Here is a 19,631-nt window from a genome sequence, read left to right on the forward strand (position 1 = left end):
TATCGTCACGGTGTTCTGTACCTGTTTTGTCGCCATGGTCTTTCGTACCTGTTTTGGCAACATTGTTTTGTGCTTGTCGACACGCGAGGTCGCTGTATTAAGCTGGTGAACTACGGGATTATGTAAAGGTGTGCTGTTACTGTCCCCCAAAAGATTTTATGAATTTGCCTTCTTGAAGACAGTAAGTCTTACCCAAGTATTGAAAATATATTATCCGCCACAGTCAGTTCACGTCCTCGTGCATAGTGTCAATGGTTCATAACAATTCAAAGAATAGTTAATAAAGTCCACATCTTGTTAAGATTCATTGCAGTCTAGTTCTGGTGATTGTCCTTTCTGTGATCATAAAGCATATTTATAAAAAGAATCCGCATTGGTGTCCGATAAAAATCGAGGGAAATTGCATGGGAGAGAAAATGGATCAGAAGCCCTCACTCTCCCGTAGAAAAAATGAGCAAATGTCACATTGACGTCACAACCGAGTCCGGTTCTGAGCCAAAAGTAACGGATGGAACGTCACAAATCCTTTCAAACAATTATTTTATAACATTTTGTTTAATCCAAGTTATTACTGCTCTTTTGTTAATCTGAATTTGAATAAATGATCACATTTTTACTACCAGTTACAAAAAGTGATTGTTTTAAAAAGAAAAAAGATATCCACAGGACAGTACAGGCAGACCTAACTTAGTACAAAGTGGTTACTCACAAGTGAGAAGACAAGACAGCTCTGGTCGAGGAAACGTACCTACCCCTATCAATCCCTCAGCCAATGAGAGTGACTTGTGCCGAGCCAACTAGACTCTTCCCCCCACGATTCGATTATCACGATTTGTAGTCACGATTACATTAAAATTGATTATTTGTCAACGTTATCGCAGTGCATGTAGCCAGGTGAGAACTGAGAATCTATCCCGGAGACCGGAATATATTCTCAGGCTCCACCTACAAGAAACTTCACCACAGCCATTTTGACTGAGGGCATCACTGAGACCCGGACTGGGAGCACAACAACTTCAACCACCAATAACTTTTGTCCTTCTGCACCTCCAATTAGCACGGTTGGCTATGTACGGTGCCAAAGAAGTTCAATATATATAAAATAGAATGCACTCACGAGTACAGTACATAATACTACTGATGTCAGAATACATTATTCTGTTCATGAAATCATGTTTATCATCTGTATTATTAGCGATATAACCGATACTCCAATGAGGCCCTCATATATAAGTAACGCAGTCAGGAACGCATCCCCATGCAGTATACAATAGGGGTATAATGACCACTTGTAGCCCAGATTCGAAGAGCGCTCACTTCTCCAGGAACAGTGCATCTTGAGGGAGCGCGAAGTGAAGTCTGCATGTACGCGATATTACGCGTGTGGTAGTGTATCCTCATGTGTGGGTGATAACTCGTCCACTTTCACGGGAAGTCAACGATGCTCACAGAGTCGCCAACCCTCCACACCCCCAGCGCGGGGAAGAGAGGCTGTGTAAATCGGTGGTGAAGCGTGCACAATATGTCGCCGGTGTCCTCCCGGTAAAACTGCAGAACCCCCCCCTCCCAGTCCAAGTGAACCCCGACTCTCTGGGGGAGAGCCGCCACCAGCAGTGGGGTCGCTTCTCCAGCATGTCGCACTGAGAAGCAGTCGCGATCTTTCACTAAACTCCATGATGCGTCGCCCCCTCCCAGGCGGCACGCAGCATCACGCCCTTTCCGTGGGATCATCCCGTATACAACTCCAACCCGACAGCTTTCCGCGCCCTCCACATCCACCTCCCAGTAGTGCCGGCCCGACGAGAAGCTCTCACGGCAGAGGGATTGTGGATATAAGTCAAACCGGTGTGGGTGATGGGGGCGGTGCTGTGAGACACCGGTCCGCGTCACCATCCTGAGATCCAGGGACACCTGGAGAAGGTCGTGGGCTGAATTTGTGTCCAGAGTCAGTGAACGTGCATCTGTGAGAACATAAACCCCATCAGCAACATTACCATCATCACCATCAGCAACATCACCATCAGCAACATCAGCATCACAAAAAAGATCAATATCAGAAAGCTCATCATCAGCAAAAGCACCATCATCAACAACATCATCATCAACATAGCAGCAGCCGCAAAATTACCATCAGCAACATATCCACCACCAACAGCACCATCAGCAACATCATCAGAAACAAGATTAGCATGATCAACATCATCATCAGCAAGAACATTATTAGCAACATAAGCTTTAGCAACATCAGCAAAATAAGAAACTGCAATATCACCCTCAGTAACATCAGCAACATCACCAGCACCAATATCAGAAACCACAATATCACCATCAGCAGCATTAATATCAGCAACATCACCATGAGCAGCAATATCACCATCAGCAATATCAACATCAGAAATCTCATCAGCCACAACATTACCATGATCAACATCATCACCATCATCATCATCAGCAGCAACATCGCCATCACAAACATCACCATGAGCAACATCACCAAAATCAGAAACCATAATATCACCATCAGCAACATCATCAGCAACATCACCCTCAGCAACATTAGCAACATCATCAACAACCAATAGCACCATCACCATCAGTCGCAACATTACCATCAACAACATCATCAGTGAAACAGCATTAGCAACATCACCATCAGCAACATCACCATGAGTAGCAATATCACCATCAGCAACATCAACATCAGAAATCTCATCAGCAGCAACATCACCATCGCAAACATCACCAAAATCAGAAACCGTAATATCACCATCAGCAACATCATCAGCAACATCACCACCATCATCAGCAGCAACAACACCATCAGCAGCAATATCATCAGGAACATCGCGACCAACATCAGCATCATCATCAGCAACATCACCCTCAGTAGCATTACTGTCAGCAACATTAGCAACATCCTCAGCAACATCATTGTGACCAACAGCACCATCGCCAACATCACCATCAGCATCAGTCGCAACATTACCATCAACAACATCATCAGCGAAACAGCATTAGAAACATCACCATGAGTAGCAATATCACCATCAGCAACATCAACATCAGAAATCTCATCAGCAGCAACATCACCATCGCAAACATCACAAAAATCAGAAACCGTAATATCACCATCAGCAACATCATCAGCAACATCACCATCAGCAGCATCAACCTCACCACCATCATCAGCAGCAACAACACCATCAACAACATCACCAAAATCAGAAATCATTATATCATCATCAGCAACATCATCAGAAACATCACCATCAGCAGCAATATCATCAGGAACATCGCGACCAACATCAGCATCATCATCAGCAACATCACCCTCAGTAGCAATACTATCAGCAACATTAGCAACATCATCAGCAACATCATTGTGACCAACAGCACCATCACCAACATCACCATCAGCATCAGTCGCAACATTACCATCAACAACATCAGCAACAACAGCATTAGCAACATCAACATCAGCATCACTAAAATTATCATCAGCAACATCAACATCAGAAAGCTCATCAGCAAAAGCACCATAAGCAACAACAATGTTAGCAACATTCTCATCAACATAGCATCAGCCGCAACATTATCATCAGCAACGGCACCACCATCAACATCATCCGAAGCATCAGTAATATCAGCACCATCAGCAATATCTCAGCAACAAGATTACCATTAACATCATCATCAGCAACAACACTATTAGCAACATCATTATTAGCAACATCATTATCAGCAACATCATTATCAGCAAAATAAGAAACTGCAATATCACCATCAGTAACATCAACATGAGAAATATCATCAGCCGCAAAATTACCATCAGCAACATCACCATCAGCAGCATCAGCAGCAACAACAAAATCAACAACATCATCATCAGCAACATCAGCAACATCACCATCAGCAGCATCGATATCGGCAACATCACCATCAGCAGCAATATCATCAGCAACATTGTGACCCACATCGGCAGCATCAGAAACATCAGCAAACATTGTGACCAACAGCATCATCATCAGCACCATCATCAACAACAGCAACATCAGTATCACTTGCAAAATTACGATCAATATCATCAGCAACTACAGCATTAGCAACATTACAATCATCAACATCATCAGCAACATCACCATCAGCGCCATCATCAACATAAGTATCAGCAACATCAGCATCAGCAGATTCAACATCAGCAACATCACCATGAGCAACAATATGCCCATCAGCAACATCATCATTGGCAACATCACCATCAGCAACAACACAATCAGCAATATCACCATCAGCAACATCAACATCACCAACATGATCATCAGCAATATCAACATCAGAAAGCTCATCATCAACAACATTACCATCGGCAAGAACACGATAAGTAACATCCTCATCATCATCAGCCACAACACTACCACCAACAACATCATCATCAGCACCATCAGCAACAAAATTACCATTATTAACATTATCCGCAACAACAGCATTAACAACATTGTTATCATCAGCAACATCACCATCAGTACAATCACCACCAGCAATATCCCCATAAGTAACATTATCAGCACCATCAGCATCAGCCGCAACATTACCATCAACAACATCATCAACATCGCTACCAACATCAGCGTCATCATCACCATCAGCAATATCACCATCAGCAACAACACCATCAGTAATATCACCATGAGGAGCATTGACATCAGCATCACCAAAATGATCATTAGCAACATCAACATTAGAAAGCTCATCATCAGCGACAGTACCATCAGCAACATCCTCATCAACATCATCATCAGCCGTAATATCATCAACATCATCAGCAGCATCAACAGCAAGATTACCATCATCATCAGCAACAGCGCTAGCAACATTATCATCAGCACCATCAGAAACATCACCATCAGCAACAGCGCTAGCAATATTATCATCATCAGCACCATCAGAAACATCACCATCAGCAACATCACTATCAACAACATCATCATCATCAACATTGTGACCAACATCAGCATCATCAGCAACATCACCATTAGCAAAATGATCATCAGCAACATCATCATTAACAACACAATCAGCAACATCATCATGATCACCATCAGCAGCATAAACATCACCAACATCACCATCAGCATCATCATCAGTAAAATCAGCATCAGCCGCAACATTACCATCAACCACAGCATCATCGTCAGCAACATTAGCAGCTTCAACATTAGCAACATCACCATGAACAGCAATATCCCCATCAGCAACATCATCATCAGCAACACCATCAGCAACAACACAATCAGCAACATCAGCAACATTAGCAACATCAGCAATACCACCATCATCATCACCAAAATGATCATCAGCAACAAGATCAGAAATCGTATTATCAGCGACAGGACCATCGTCAACAACACAATCACCAACATCTTCATCAACATCATGAACAGCCGTAACATTACCATCAACAACATCATCAGCAGCATCAATAGCAACACCAACACTAGCAACATTGTTATCATCTGCAACATCACCATCAGCAACATCAGAAACATCAGCAACATCACTATCAACATCACCACGAGCAGCAATATCTCCATCAGCACCATCACTATCAGCAACATCATCAACATCGTGACCAACATCAGCATCATCATCTGCAACAACACAATCAGCAACATCAACATCAGCAGCATCAACATTACCAACATCACCATCAGCAGCAATATCACCATCAGCAACATCATCATCAACATCGTAACCAACATCATCATTATCATCAGCAACATCACCATCATCATTAACAGCATCACCATTCACCAGCAACATCAACCCTAACCAGAACAATGGCACTGTAATATTAAATTGAACACCCAACGAAATCACCGAAAATCAATCTGCCAACATACGAAAGTAGGCGTGGCCTTGCTCGAAGGGACCGTGTCTTTGCCCATACAGTACAGTGTATATGCTTTTGCGTATCGTGTCTCGAGGTGTATTTTGTATCGATTCCGCTCATAGTCGATCCGATAGCCATGTTAGTGCATTGATCATTGAGGGTGAATCGCTGTGTCGATTAATTGGCCGACTATCCACGCAGTAACCCCTTCGGTTTATTTAGCGTCGTGTGAAACGCCTCCTCTTTTTGATTGGCTAATAACGGACCAGTGATTCGCTCACAGTCTGTTCGCATCGTCATCACAGCGCCATGAACAGCAGCTTCCCTGCGACCTACCACCTCAGACCCTTGCTACATAAAGCGCCACTCACAGCTCCTGATGAGGAAGGCTCTGTTGAGGCCACTTGGAGCGACTGCAGGGCCTCCAGAAGTTCCGGCTGCTTCGATTCCACGTGGAGCGGGTGTAGCAGCAGCAGCAGCAGCTTCTGAGGCCCCGGTTCCTCCTCCACCTCCTCTGGGAGTCTTTGGGCTGCGGTGCAGAGCGAGGGTCCCCCCGGGTGCGCATGCAGAGGCTTTGAATGAGCGAAGGAGCTCATCGATCCGCTTCTGCAGCGGAACCGCCGCCTCCTCAAACCCCAGCGGCGAGCTGGGCCGGCGGGGCTCCGTCCGCTGGCATCCCAGACTCGCAAAGCTGCGCGATTGGTCCACGAGGCATGGCGTGGCAAACACACACAGAGAGAGAGACTCGCAATGAGGGATACATGGCAGCCGAAAGAACCACGCGCGGGTCCCTTGTGAGCATCGGTGGAATGGGGTTGAGGCGAACGTGAGTGAGGTGGGGCAGCCCTACCTTGCCCAGTGTAGAGTGCAGCCCTAACACACGGACAGCATGCAGACAACAGGTAGACCACACACAGCAGAGAATCAATGCACAATACAAAGCAGTCGGTTTAAATATCAGCAAATTTCCCTTAAATATCGAGCAGTGAGTGTGTGGGGTTGTTCGAGGAGCCGAGCATCAAGAAGGAAACACACCAACACAGCACATACACAGCGCACACCCGCTGCACACATGCATACAACTACAGCCGCCAATCGACACAAAGTGGTGGTGACCACGGCTCTTGTGCCAGGCTAGGTGTACTTTTTGGACACAGTGTGTAAGGCTCGCTGGCAGGCTAGGTGCAAGAGGTCATGGGAAAGACCCATGTGCCCTTGGTTGACTGCTGTGCTAAGCTAGATGCAGGAGGTCACAGGACAGACCCAGTTGCCATGGTTTGACTGTGTTTCATCCACCCAGTGATCCACTCGTTGTAAGTGTAGTGACATAGGACGTCACTACTGTGTCGGCCCGTAAGAGGGCTGGGGGCCCCAAGGGGGTGCCTGGGGGGTCACGTGGTGGAGGGACCCAGACCTCCCGTGAGGCGTGGCCTGGGAAGGGAGGCGTGGCCTGGGCGGAGCCGGCCACGCCAGAGCAGATATAAGCGTGGTGTGAACCCAGAGCGAGGCTGTTGTACTCCGAAGTGAAGACGATATCATCGGTCCTCTAGTGCCGGGTTGTTCCAGAGTGTTAGTGAGTGGAGGAAGGTGGTCACCACCTCATGTACAGTGTTATATTACTTACCGTTTAATAAATAGTGGTGCCTCCAAGCTGTGTGTGTGTGCACCTAATTTGAACCCACTACATAAGCATCGCTCATCTTCTCTCTGTTGTTGCTGAAGGGTGACTCCCTCCAATTGCCCAGTAGCGTCCATTCTCCACAAAGACCGATCTTGACACCGCTGGTACCGGTCATCTGCAAGTCCAATCAGCTCCACATCCACATGTACCATATCAGCCCATCGATTCCCCATTCCATCCTGTGCCCGTTTAGCCCCCCTTATTTGGCCAAATAAAAGCTGCTTGGGCATGTGGACACAGCACAGACAAGCGCAGCACACACACTGACAGAGCACACTGAGCTGGATGAGTCTGGCCACAGCCGTGTGCTTCCCGCGCGTGGCACCTCGAGAAACTCCACAGGGTCCTCGGTCTCCTCGAGGCTACGGATTCTGCTGAGCGCCTCCGTCAGGCTGCACAAAGTCGCCTGGTTCTTCTCAATCTCCTGCCGGATCTCCAAGAGCTTGAGGTCACGCTCCTTGTCTATGGCCCTCAGCGCCGAGGCCTTGTCCTCAGAGATGAGTCGCAGGAGCTCGTCATAGCTGCCGCTCAACATCCCCTTTGTCTGCTCTGCTGCTGCCTGTGGCGGCAGCGAGGAGCATCACAGTCACTCTCAACTCCCTCCCGTCATCTCCTTCCCTAATCGTCTCTGTTTCTCCCTTTCCCAGTGCCCAATCCCGTTTTCGGTCCTTCTCCCTGCTTGCACCCCTCCACTGGAATCAACACCGCTTCACTGCAACCATTAAGCAGCACTGTCCATAAACTCAACACTGCCCATAGATTTAACACTGCCCATAGACTGAACTCTGGTCAAATACTTAACACTTCCCATGTGCATTAAGCAGTACCCCTCAATCTCCTTTCGTTTCTCTCTTAAAGCCTCACTTCTCTATATCCTATTCTCTTCCTCTTCCATTCCCTCACCCCTCCACTCCTTCCCGTCCCTCCCCTGCTCTTTCGTTATCCCTAAGTAGATAGTACTTAGGGATCAGATTGAGGAATGTTACCAATTCCTCAATCCTTGCATGCCCGTGCCAACTGCATTATTTTATTCCGTCACTGTTTTTAAACTATTGTAAGCGCCTTGAGTAAAGGTGCTCTATATGAATATAAATTAAGTTACAGTCAATACACAATTCGTGGAGATAATAAAAATAAGAAAAACATATTACTATGTCTGGCAATAATGCAGGAGCAGTTAAGATGTTAAAACTCCAAATAGACAAGTCTACATTAACCACACATTACTGGAGGGAAAACATGCTCAACAAATATGCTTTCATTCTGCATGCACTGTCTTTGAAACTAATTAGCCTGCACCAAAGCTATGGCTCTGTCTCACCGGTACTGTCGAGCAATGAGTGCCAAAAGGTGAACAGCACAAGGACAATGTGAATGCAAAAGCGTTTATAACTCGGGTCATATTTTACCACAATGTTTTACCACAAGTCTGTGTGGTTAGCGCAGACTTAATTCCTTTTAATACGTATCTATTTGGTGTTTTAACATCTTAACACCTCCTGTATGACTACCAGAAAGGGACATACATTTCTTTTTCTTTTTTTATAATTTTGTTTCTGGTGGCAAAAAGGGTCACATACATAATATTTGGAAACTAAGAGTCCTGGGTTTGTACCGTAAACTACAGGTAACACACATTGTGAGTCTTTCCCGGTGGAGTTATGCATTGAATGAGTATGACTTCTCACCTCCACAGTCTTGGTTGAGTCCACAAGGCCACTAACGATGGAGGTCTCTGTCTCCTCTCTCATGCTCAGTTGTTGCATCATGGAGCTCAGCTGCCCCTGCACAGCCAGAGGAGTGAAACTCACGATGAACACGGGGACAGCTCCTGCTCCATAGATCCCTGAATAATTTGAAATCTCTACATCCTATGATCCACCCTTAACCACTCAATGTCAATAGAGAGGTGCCTGGGAATCTCAGAGGTTAGAAGACTGACTGCACCACTGAGTTCCTGATGTTGAGTCAGGGGTTCAGGCGTCCATGATTACACTAGCCTCTAAAGTAGAGTGAGTTTATGGTCTGAGTCCCGGCTTCACTACCTTACAACAGTAGGGATAACAGGCGGGAGCAGCGGCTTAACCAGGAGAAAAGATAAGAACGGGAGGGAGGGTGGTATGAATATAACTGAACAGAACTTAATACAAATAAAATGAATGCAATGTCTGGATCAGCCGCTTTCCCCCCTGAGAGCAACGATTATCAGATTTTTGCTACGGTGTTTCAATGTCTGAGGTCCAGCACACCTCCCTGGCCCCCGTTTTTTTCTGCCCATCTAGCCCCCTCTATCCAGCCATACAAAAGCTGTTTGGGCATGCGGTGGCTGGGCATGTGAGCTACGTGACCCAGCCAATGCAGCCTTGCCTGTCGGAGGAGCTAACTGATGGGTCTGTTTCCAAATTTTTTAAGGATTTGTGAGCTCCTCATACAATTCAGCCTGATTAAACCCAACATGGATCGTAGGCAGACCAACCTGAATGTTTCTAAACGGCATAGATGTTCCATTCGGGGGTTCACGTTTTGCAAGAATAGAGAAGGGAGGGTATGACCGTGGCCTAGACCTGTCTAATAGTGTATTGTATTACAGGTAACTTTCACACGGCAATGCACAACTGATGAAAAGACAATGCCGCTCAACTGAATCGGAGTGAGACCTCTGCTGTGAAACCGGAGCTGGTCATAAGCACACTTCCCAGGTACGGAAACTTCTCCACTCTCCCCACAACCTCCCCGCCAATAGTGAGTTGAGCGGTTGGAGGGTTTGATATCACAAAATACTCAGGCAGCTGCTAAGTTATGGAAGGGCTGATGGTAAGGACCCACCCTCTTAGTAGCACGCTCCAGGTCAAGCAGCAGTGCCTCCAACTCCTATGAGTGAGCAGCAATCACCAGATTGACCAACAGGGAGCCATCCCTCGACCACACCTGGGCATCGATCAGCTTCCCATTGTATCTGTTTCAGATGGAGATTCAGGTACAGCCATGGAAAGCTTCTCAAACTAAGTGGTCGAAAAAGATGTGAAATAATGTAGGAGCCAGAGGACATGCCTGTCTCACTCTAAGGTGAACAGAGAATGGCTCGGACTCCTGGCCACGTAGGTTTACCCGGGCCTGTCATCCATCATGAAGGTCTTTCATGATTGTGAGAAGAATGTCAGGGACTCCAAAAGCACGAATAACAACCGAGAGCCCCGGCCTATTGATGGAATCGTAGGCCTTCCCCAGGTCAATAAAGCAAAGATGTAGGTCCTTTGGGAATTCCTTACACCTCTGCTGCAGCAGACGGACAGAAAATATGGGGTCTGTGCAGGACCGCCCTAGCCTGAAACCTCATTGGGGCTCTGCAAGCCTCTGCTCAGGGTGTCTGGCCAGGTGATGTTGAATAGTCCTTGCCAGGACCTTTCCCGGCACACCAAGGAGGGATATGCCCCAGTAGTTGTTACAGTCTGTGCGGTCCCCCTTCTTAAAGAACCCGTCGAGTGGTCTATACTGTTATTATGACGTCACCTATGGCAGTCCGTCACTCTCCCTCAGCAGTTTACTTTGGAGATCAGCTTTGCTCGGCGCTTTTTCTAGTCTCAGACTCTGGATTGCCTTCCGTACTTCCTCAACAGATGGCACTTCAGCCAGCCACTCACAGGGAGTGACTACTTTTCACAATATTTGAGGCACCACAGACTTAGCAGGTTTATCCGCACCTTGCCCCATGATGTTTTCTGGGCTGAGCAATTTCTTCTCCCCCAAGATCTGACAGAAATGCTCAGCAAACATGCCAACCTGTTCCGGGGGTTGGCAATCGGATCACCTATCTTTCCCCTAAGGATGGCGATAGGTGTGGTGCTGTAAGTTACTGTTTTATGGAATTAAAGAGTTATTTGTGATTTCGGGCTACTGAGACAGAATCTTCTCAGCAACCCACGGCCACCACTCATCCTTGTAGCGATGCATGGCTCTCCAAAATTACGTGCAAAACCTGCGGTTTGCCTCCTCATTGTCCGACGTGGGATACTGTAGATGGTGGGAGTGGGCCTTTCACCTTTTCTCAGCCAACCAAAATACCTCCTCCATCAGCTAAGGTCTCTGGGAAGGTTTGGACCACGTACCCAAAGGAGTCATTGCAGCTGCATGAGCCACACTCCTAAACTTCGCCCATTTCCCCTCGGCATCCGGTGGAGGGTGAGACGATGCAAGCCCAGCTGCAAGAAATGACGAAATTCTTGCTTGCAACTTTCATTAGGTAGGTAACACCAGGTCACTGTGAGTTTGTAAGGGGTCTAAGATGGACGCCCAACACCAGAGTGGAAGAATGGAAGGCGCATCTTACAGGTGACAATCCGATGGTCAGTGGGCAGTCAGCTCCACGGTGGGTCTTAAGTGTCAAGGACATGGGCTCGCATCCACTGTTCCATCACTATTTCGTCCAGAAGATGTTCTTCTGAGGACCTGGCGTGCATCCATCATGTTTGGATGCGCCGATGTCAGAACAGCGTGTTGGTAATTACAAGCACATAGGATGCATAGAAGTATAGCACCCTCCTACCATTGTTATTGGGCTGATTTGGCACATGCCTTCAAACCAAGGCCGTAATTATAATATATATTGGGGGGGGACACATCCCCCCCCAATATAAAAATTCTCAAAATGTCCCCCCCAATATATTACTATAAAATAGATTTCTGTTTATATTATTGTGGTTATGGTTGTAATTTATGAGTCTCTAATCTCTGCCATTACATACAATGAAACAAGAAAAGGTAATAAAGAAAAAAACAGAGCAATGTAATACAATACACGATTAGACATTATTGTAAAAAAAAAAGTCCATCCTATGTGTTAGTGAATGTTTTAATATTTTAGGCAGAAAATGGCAGAAATTTCGTTTTTAAATTAATTTTTTTTTTCTGGGGAGCGACCCCCAGACCCCCTGGAAGATTTGGTCCCCCCAATGTTGACTCCATGGCTACAGCCTTGCTTCAAACCACTCCAGCCCAGGTGCCAGTGTCATGACCCACTCAGACATTAAAGTCACCTAACAGGATGACTCCATCCCGAAGGGCTACTTTAGCACCTGTAACAGGAGGTCATAGAAGGCATCTGAAACAATGGCTTTTCCTGCATCCCTCCACTGATGTTCATCTTTGGTGGAAGCATAAGCAACCATCACCATTCCTCACCTCTGCTCAATTATATTATATTTAGAATATATAGTGCCCTTTTTAGAGCGCTTTACAATGCAAACTGACGGCAGTACACAAAGGAGCTAAAAGGGAGGAACCGATGGGGTGGAATGGCTGTTCGTGAGGAAGGTGATGGAATGGATGGAGAGACATGGGCTGGGAAAGGAGCTGATGTTGCACGAGTAGGGGAATAAGGTGATGGTAAATAAGGGTGACATATGGGTGCAACATGAATGAGAGGCAGCGGGGTATGAGGCATATGTGTGAAGTGATGGGATAGATAGGTGCTATTGCTGGGCATGAATGAGGGTAGGTGAAGGGTGGTAGCGGCAGAGGTTCTGGTGGCTGGATATTTGGGCTGATTGAGGAGCACGGTGGAGGGCTAAGAGAGAGACGTGGTTATGTGCACATGGAGAAAGCGAGACGTCAGAGCTGGGTCAGGAATTAGAGACGTCAGAGGAAGAGGACGGGGGGACTGTGAGTGGGTTAGAGGCATTGGAAGAGAAAAAGCAATAGAAAAGAGAAAGGACCTAAGGGCAGAGCGAAAGCAGGAAAGTGAGGGGGAGAGTCTAATGTGGAAAGGGAGTTTGTTCCAGTGTAACAGGGCAAGAAGAGAGAAAGCACTAAATCGAGATTGGGCGCAAGGAGGTGGAGGGACAGAGAGAAGAAGGGAAGATTCAGATCGGAGGGGTGTAAAGGGACGTATAAATAAATGAGAGAGGAGAGGTGGGGGGGCAAGACCATGCTTGGTTGAGGAATTCAAAAATACAGCGGCAATAAACAGGAAGCTAGTGAAATTGTTCAAGGAGAGGAAAGCAGTGAGACGTGTAGGGAAGGTTGAGTACAGCGTGTGTCGCTGCGTTTTGGATGTGTTGGAGAGGGATAAAGGTATAAGCAGGGAAACCAACGAGGATTGAGTTGCAGTGACAAAGACGAGTGAAGACAAGGGAGTGCACGAGGAGTTTGGCAGCAGTGGGGGTGATGAGGGTGCAGATATTTCTGATTGTCAGATGATAATGGCATGTGCGAGTGGTATTGGCAATATGGGAAGTGAAGGAAAGAGTGTAATGAAAGGGAACACCGAGAGTGAGGGTGGAAGAATTTGAGTGGGTGGGGGGGGGGATGGTGCAGGAGGGGATGAGCAGGAGGATGGAAATAATAGCACCTAGGTTTTGGAAGGATTTAGGGAAAGGAAGTTTTGGGTCATACAGGCTTGTCAGACAGGATGCGATGCAGAGAGAAAGTTCGGGGTGAATGAATTGGAAAAGAAGGAAATTTGAGTGTCATCGGCAAAGAGGTGATAAGAAATATCAAAGGAAGAAAGAATAGACTCTAGGAAAGTTAAGTTGTGTATATGGAGACCAGAAGGGGACCAAGTACCAAGCCCTGGGGGACACCAACCGTGATGGGGGACGGGGAGGGGGAGGAAGAGCGTGGCTGAAAGAGTCAATGAATGGGAAATTAGGTAGGAACGGAGCTTAGAAAAATGGGTTGCAGAGATGCCGAGGTTGGAGAGAGTAGATAGAAGGATGGAGTGGTCTAGGGTGTAGAAGACGTTAGATACATCGAGAGAGATAAGGACAGAGGATAGGCTGGAGTGACCCGAGTTGGCCAGGTGGTTGTGGGTGTGAAGGAGGGCAGTTTCAGTGGAGTGGAAAGGGCAGAAACCAGACTGGTCGAGGGGATACAGCAATTGGAAAGAGATGTAGGATGAAAGACGGGAGTACACTAAGTGTTCTAGAAGTTTGGAGAAATAAGGAAGCAAGGATATAGGGTGATAGTGTGCGGGGACAGAAGGATTTAGAGAAGGTGTTTTGAGAAGCAGTTGAATGATGGTGGTTTTGGAAGGGTTGGGGAATTTGCCAGACGAGAGGGAAGAATTAAAATGAGCCAAGGAAAATTGAAGAACTATGGGGAGAATGGATTGGAGAATGGATGGAAGAAGAGAAGTTGGAATGGGATCGAGGGAGGAAATGTGGGCAGGTTTTTGAGATGATGGTAGACAGCTCCAGAAGGAAAACATGGGAGAAAGCATTTAAGGATAGGGTAGGACAGGGAGGAGTCACTAGGTGCAGGGATTTCAGGGGCTTGCGCAGTGAGCAAGGAGCGGATGTGGTCGATCTTGGTCGTGAAGTAGTTGGAAAAGACCACAGGAGAGGGGGAAGAAGAGGAAGTGACAGGTGCGGTAGAGCATGGGTGGACCAGAGAGTTATGGGTATTGAAGAGCAGAGCAGGGTGCGAAGATAAGGAAGAAATTAGGGAAATAAAGTACGATTGGTGAACAGCCTCCAAAGCAGAAGTGTAATTTGAAAGTAGGAAGTATGAGAAATGGCAATCATTAGTTGGTGAGGTCTTCCAGATGTGCCCTGCTTTGCTCATGAGCCAGTGCTGAGGCTTGAGCGTAAAAAGGGAGTAGAGGTGCAAGCGAGTTCAACGAGGAAGAAAGTGCTGAATTTAGGACAAGCAGGGAAGAGAAATCAGGGATTGGGGGAAGAGATGAGGATACCAATGGAATAAGTGTGCAGTTGCTAAGGGAGTGTAGGTTGTGGTGGAGGCGAGGAGCTGCATGGGAAGGCGGGGAAGGTGGCAGGGGGGGGGGACTAGAAGTGTCACGGTCATTAGTAAGTTATCGGATGGAGGGCGAGGGGACTAGAGGCTGAGCAACTGGAAATGAAGATGAGATCGAGTGTTCCACCAGAGGAATGAGTTGGGGGACAGGGGATGAGATGGAGGTGGAAAGAGCCAATAAGTAGAGAAGCAGAGGTGGATGGTGATGTAAAATTTAGGTTAAAGTCACCCAGTAGAATTAATGAAGAAGCAATTGGAAAGAGTAGATAGGATACAGTCAAGATCATTAAAGAAAAAAGAACAGGAAGCTGAGGGACAGTAGATGATGGGGAAGGAAATTGAGTGCGGTAAAGATAAAGTAAAATTTTAATTTGAAAGAGGAAAAAATGTGGAGCGCGTCAGATAGGGTTAAGGGGATCCAATAGGAAGAGATGAACAGCAGTGCTTTGATCATGGGAAACGCGCAAGATAAATAAAATGCATTCTTATTATTACAGCTTCCGACATCTCACCACCATGTTACCATCGTTTTTTGTCCACAATAAGAGCCACTCCCTGTGGTTTGGCAGTCTCCTACCGCACCTGGCCCTTGCTGATCTCGTCAAGAAACATAAACCATCACGCAAACTCCAGTCATTTTCGCAGAGGCTTTTGGCTAGCCATCAAATTAAGACGGTCACCGCATCCCGCGTTTTTTATTCACATCTGTGGTCGTTTATAATGCTCTTCGTTCCAATTTAGGAAGCCACTGGAGCTATGCAATTTTAAATCTAGATTGAAATCACATTTCTTTAAAACTGCTGTTTGCATTTAGTTTAGCACGGTTGGCGACCTATGGTGTCAATAAATTCAACATACATACATACACACTCACAATGGCGGACTCACTGACACACACACCTCGCCCCTATATCCGGGTGCGTGACTGTATGGAATGTTCGCTGAACCGGTTCTGTGGGAATGTGGCAGTGGACGTCACATACAAAGATCCCCCGTATAGCCTTAACATACTTTTGAGGCAAGTACTGTAAGAGAGTGCATATGAAGGTCGGCACAGCACACGAGGCGGTGGACGGCCGGCACCACGCCAAACACAGACAAATACACACACACACATCTATCAAACAATGACTAGTCACAGCAGGGCACTGTAATGCAGTAGGCTGATTATGCGACTTGGGGTGCGCGTGCGACTTGGATCAGAGGTTCTGCTCACCGCCTTCTCCCCTCGCTGCGCCTTCACTGGGACAATGTCGTGCCTCCTGTGGTCGCCCATGCAGCCCACGCAGATCAGCTGTGTGTCCGTCTTGCAGTAGAGACCCAGGCCCTGCCCGTGCCGCTTGCATCTCCTCCCTGGGCGTGGGACGATGTTAATTTGATTTAAATCTGCGACGATGTTGGCAAGAAGGATATTCTTGCTCAGCTTTGGTTTTTGGTAATAAATCTCACGACACTCGGGGCAGGTGAGCCTGGCCTTCGCTGACTGCACTGCCCAGTGGCTCTCTATGCACGACTTGCAGAAGCTGTGGCCACAGCTCAAACTCACGGGGACCTTGAACAACTCCAGGCAAATGGAGCAGGAGAAGTCTGAAGCCATTGCTGCGCGAAGCACGTGGGGGCAACAGCCAGTGCCGACTGAGAGACTCGAGGAATAGATGGGGGAGATGGAAGAGGCGGGGAGAAGGAAGAGACAGAAGAGGAGGTGTCGCGTGACTGAGCAATTACGCCCTCGGCCAGGTGCGAGGTCCGATCTGGCCCTCCACCCATCCACGCCATGGGCGGGGGAACGGGTGGCAGAGATGTGTTTTTCGTCTGGGCTATGCCTCATATTCATTGTCGCTACACTTCCGCTGTACCACATACTGACACACACGCTCACCGACACACACATAAATAAAAAGATCAACATTTTGCCTTCAAAGACTATTGAGGCAAGTGCTGTTAGCGAGTAGGACCTATGAAGGCCGGAATGGCACAAGAGGGAGTGGGTGGCCAGCACCACACCCGGTCACCTGTTCCCCCCAGTGACACTGTAAGCACATCGCACCAAGTACTCATTTGAGGTTGAGTCGACGACCTCGGGGACGCCCGGGACCATTAAAATAATCGTCACAGGTGTTGGTCACGAGCAGGAATCGAACTCGGGTGGCCGGGTTCGTAGTGTAGTGCGCTCATCGCTACACTACCGCTCCCCACTGAAACACAAAGACATAGATCCCCCTTTAGATTTGAAGTTTACCGTGACTGCAAGGATCCATACTTTTTAGTTTTTTCGGTAAAGTCACGTAGGTAAAAAATAAAATAAATTAAAATTAAAATATGTATTCATTTTATAAAATGAAAAAAATATTTAAATAATTTATTTTAGTTGTTTTCATAAAAAACAAAATTTACTCATTTTATTCAGTTTTCGTTTTAATTCCTTTTCTTTTTACCGAAAAAAACTAAAAGTGCAAAGATCCCCCATATAGCCTTAACAGACTGTAGGGGCAAGTGCTGTTAGCGAGCACCTATGAAGGCCGGAACGATAAACGAGAGGGTGGGTGGCCAGCACCACGCCCAACCGCCTTTGTCTCCCCAGTGATGATGTTTACACACTGCACCATGTACTCATTTTAGGCTGAGTCGACCTAGGGGAGGCCCAGGACCGGTTCAGATAATCGTCACTGGTGTTGCTCCGTGAGCAGGAATCGAACCCGGGTCGCAGGGTTCATAGTGCAGCGCGTTAACCGCTACACTATCGAACCCGGGTCGCCGGGTTCATAGCGCAGCGCGTTAACCGCTACACCACCGCTCCCCACTCACTAACACACACACAGCTCGCCCGTAGCCATGTGCGTGACCGGAGGACATTTTCGCTCAACCGGTACAGTGGGAATGCGGCTCTGGCCGTTATGCGATGCGGGCGGAATGCGGGTCCCGTGGTGATGGACTGCGCCTCTGGGCTTTGCATTGAAACCTTCACAGCGTACATAGACAACGCACTGTTAAAAAACTACTTCATTAACGACTGTATGGTGAGGGTAAATGTGTGATTAGTATTACCGCACTGCCCTAATACACACTCACCACTGCTGTACTACAATCACCACTGCTGTAACACACACATACACTCACCACTGCCCTAACACACATACATATCTGACCTAAAAAAGGCATTTTTTGTCTGTCTGTGGATGAAACTTGCGAAGGATTTGGCTCGCGAACCGCGGGGTTGACGTTTAAAAAAAGTAGCCAGTTACCATGCCATAAGCCCCGTGGTCAGCCAGCGCTATTCCTTTTTACCATCCGTCAACTTGAAAGTAGTTAAATTAACAATTTAGCTGACGGGGGTTGCCCCTAGCAACGCACATGCCTTCGTTGGGAGGGGGTGAAATTTTATCTTTCGCGTTAAAAATGCACAAAAATAAGACACAACCCTGAGGTAAATTCTGCAAAGTGTCATGTCCTCTTCTCTCCCCCCCCCCAATGTGTGCACTTACTACGTATAGGGTCGGTAGATACTAATATTATAGCACTTAGATAAATCATTGTAGAGCGGCCAGAGGGATGGTGGGGGAGGGCAAGGGTAGCGGCCCAGCCCACAGCCTGCCAAGGTGCCACCTCGGCCGGCTGGGAAATCTGGGCAAGAACGGGGGCTCTGCACGGGACTAGGCCTCACGACGGCACTCTGTCAGATTAGTAGTATGTGCTATAGAGTCGATAAATACTGCTATAGAGTCACCATATACTAATGTAGTGATAGCAGGTACCACTACAGTATGCACGGTTGTAATCATAGCAGGTACCACCAAATTCAGTATGCACTGCTGTAGTGAAAGCAGGTACCACCACAGTCGGTATGCACTGCTGTAGTCATAGTAGGTACCACCACAGTCAGTATGCACTGGTGTAGTGAAAGCAGGCACCACTACAGTCGGTATGCACTGCTGGAGTGAAGGCAGGAACACCACAGTCAGTACGCACTGCTGTCATCATAGCAGGTACCACCACAGTCGGTATGCACTGCTGTAGTCATAGTAGGTACCACCACAGTCAGTATGCACTGCTGTAGTGAAAGCAGGTACCACTACAGTCGGTATGCACTGCTGGAGTGAAAGCAGGACCACAACAGTCAGTACGCACTGCTGTCATCATAGCAGGTACCACCACAGACGGTATGAACTGCTGTAGTGAAAGCAGGTACCACCACAGTCGGTATGCACTGCTGTAGTCATAGTAGGTACCACCACAGTCAGTATGCACTGCTGTAGTGAAAGCAGGTACCACTACAGTCGGTATGCACTGCTGGAGTGAAAGCAGGACCACAAC

The 19,631-nt window shown here is 47.3% G+C and overlaps 1 protein-coding gene across 1 annotated transcript; it reads right to left on the minus strand.

Annotated features, from left to right (window-relative positions):
- Window positions 1-1,425: 1,425 nt before the first annotated feature.
- LOC144952164 (tripartite motif-containing protein 14-like) lies at window positions 1,426-16,917 on the minus strand. Its single transcript, XM_078882567.1, has 6 exons — window positions 16,537-16,917; window positions 9,260-9,355; window positions 7,897-8,130; window positions 6,741-6,763; window positions 6,262-6,581; window positions 1,426-1,961 (listed from the first exon to the last, which is right to left on the minus strand). Exons 1-6 carry the CDS (start codon window positions 16,915-16,917, stop codon window positions 1,426-1,428), a joined length of 1,590 nt encoding a protein of 529 aa, XP_078738693.1.
- Window positions 16,918-19,631: the final 2,714 nt, after the last annotated feature.

Source organism: Lampetra fluviatilis, chromosome 66 (assembly GCF_964198595.1).
Source record: "Lampetra fluviatilis chromosome 66, kcLamFluv1.1, whole genome shotgun sequence".
NCBI lineage: Eukaryota > Metazoa > Chordata > Hyperoartia > Petromyzontiformes > Petromyzontidae > Lampetra > Lampetra fluviatilis.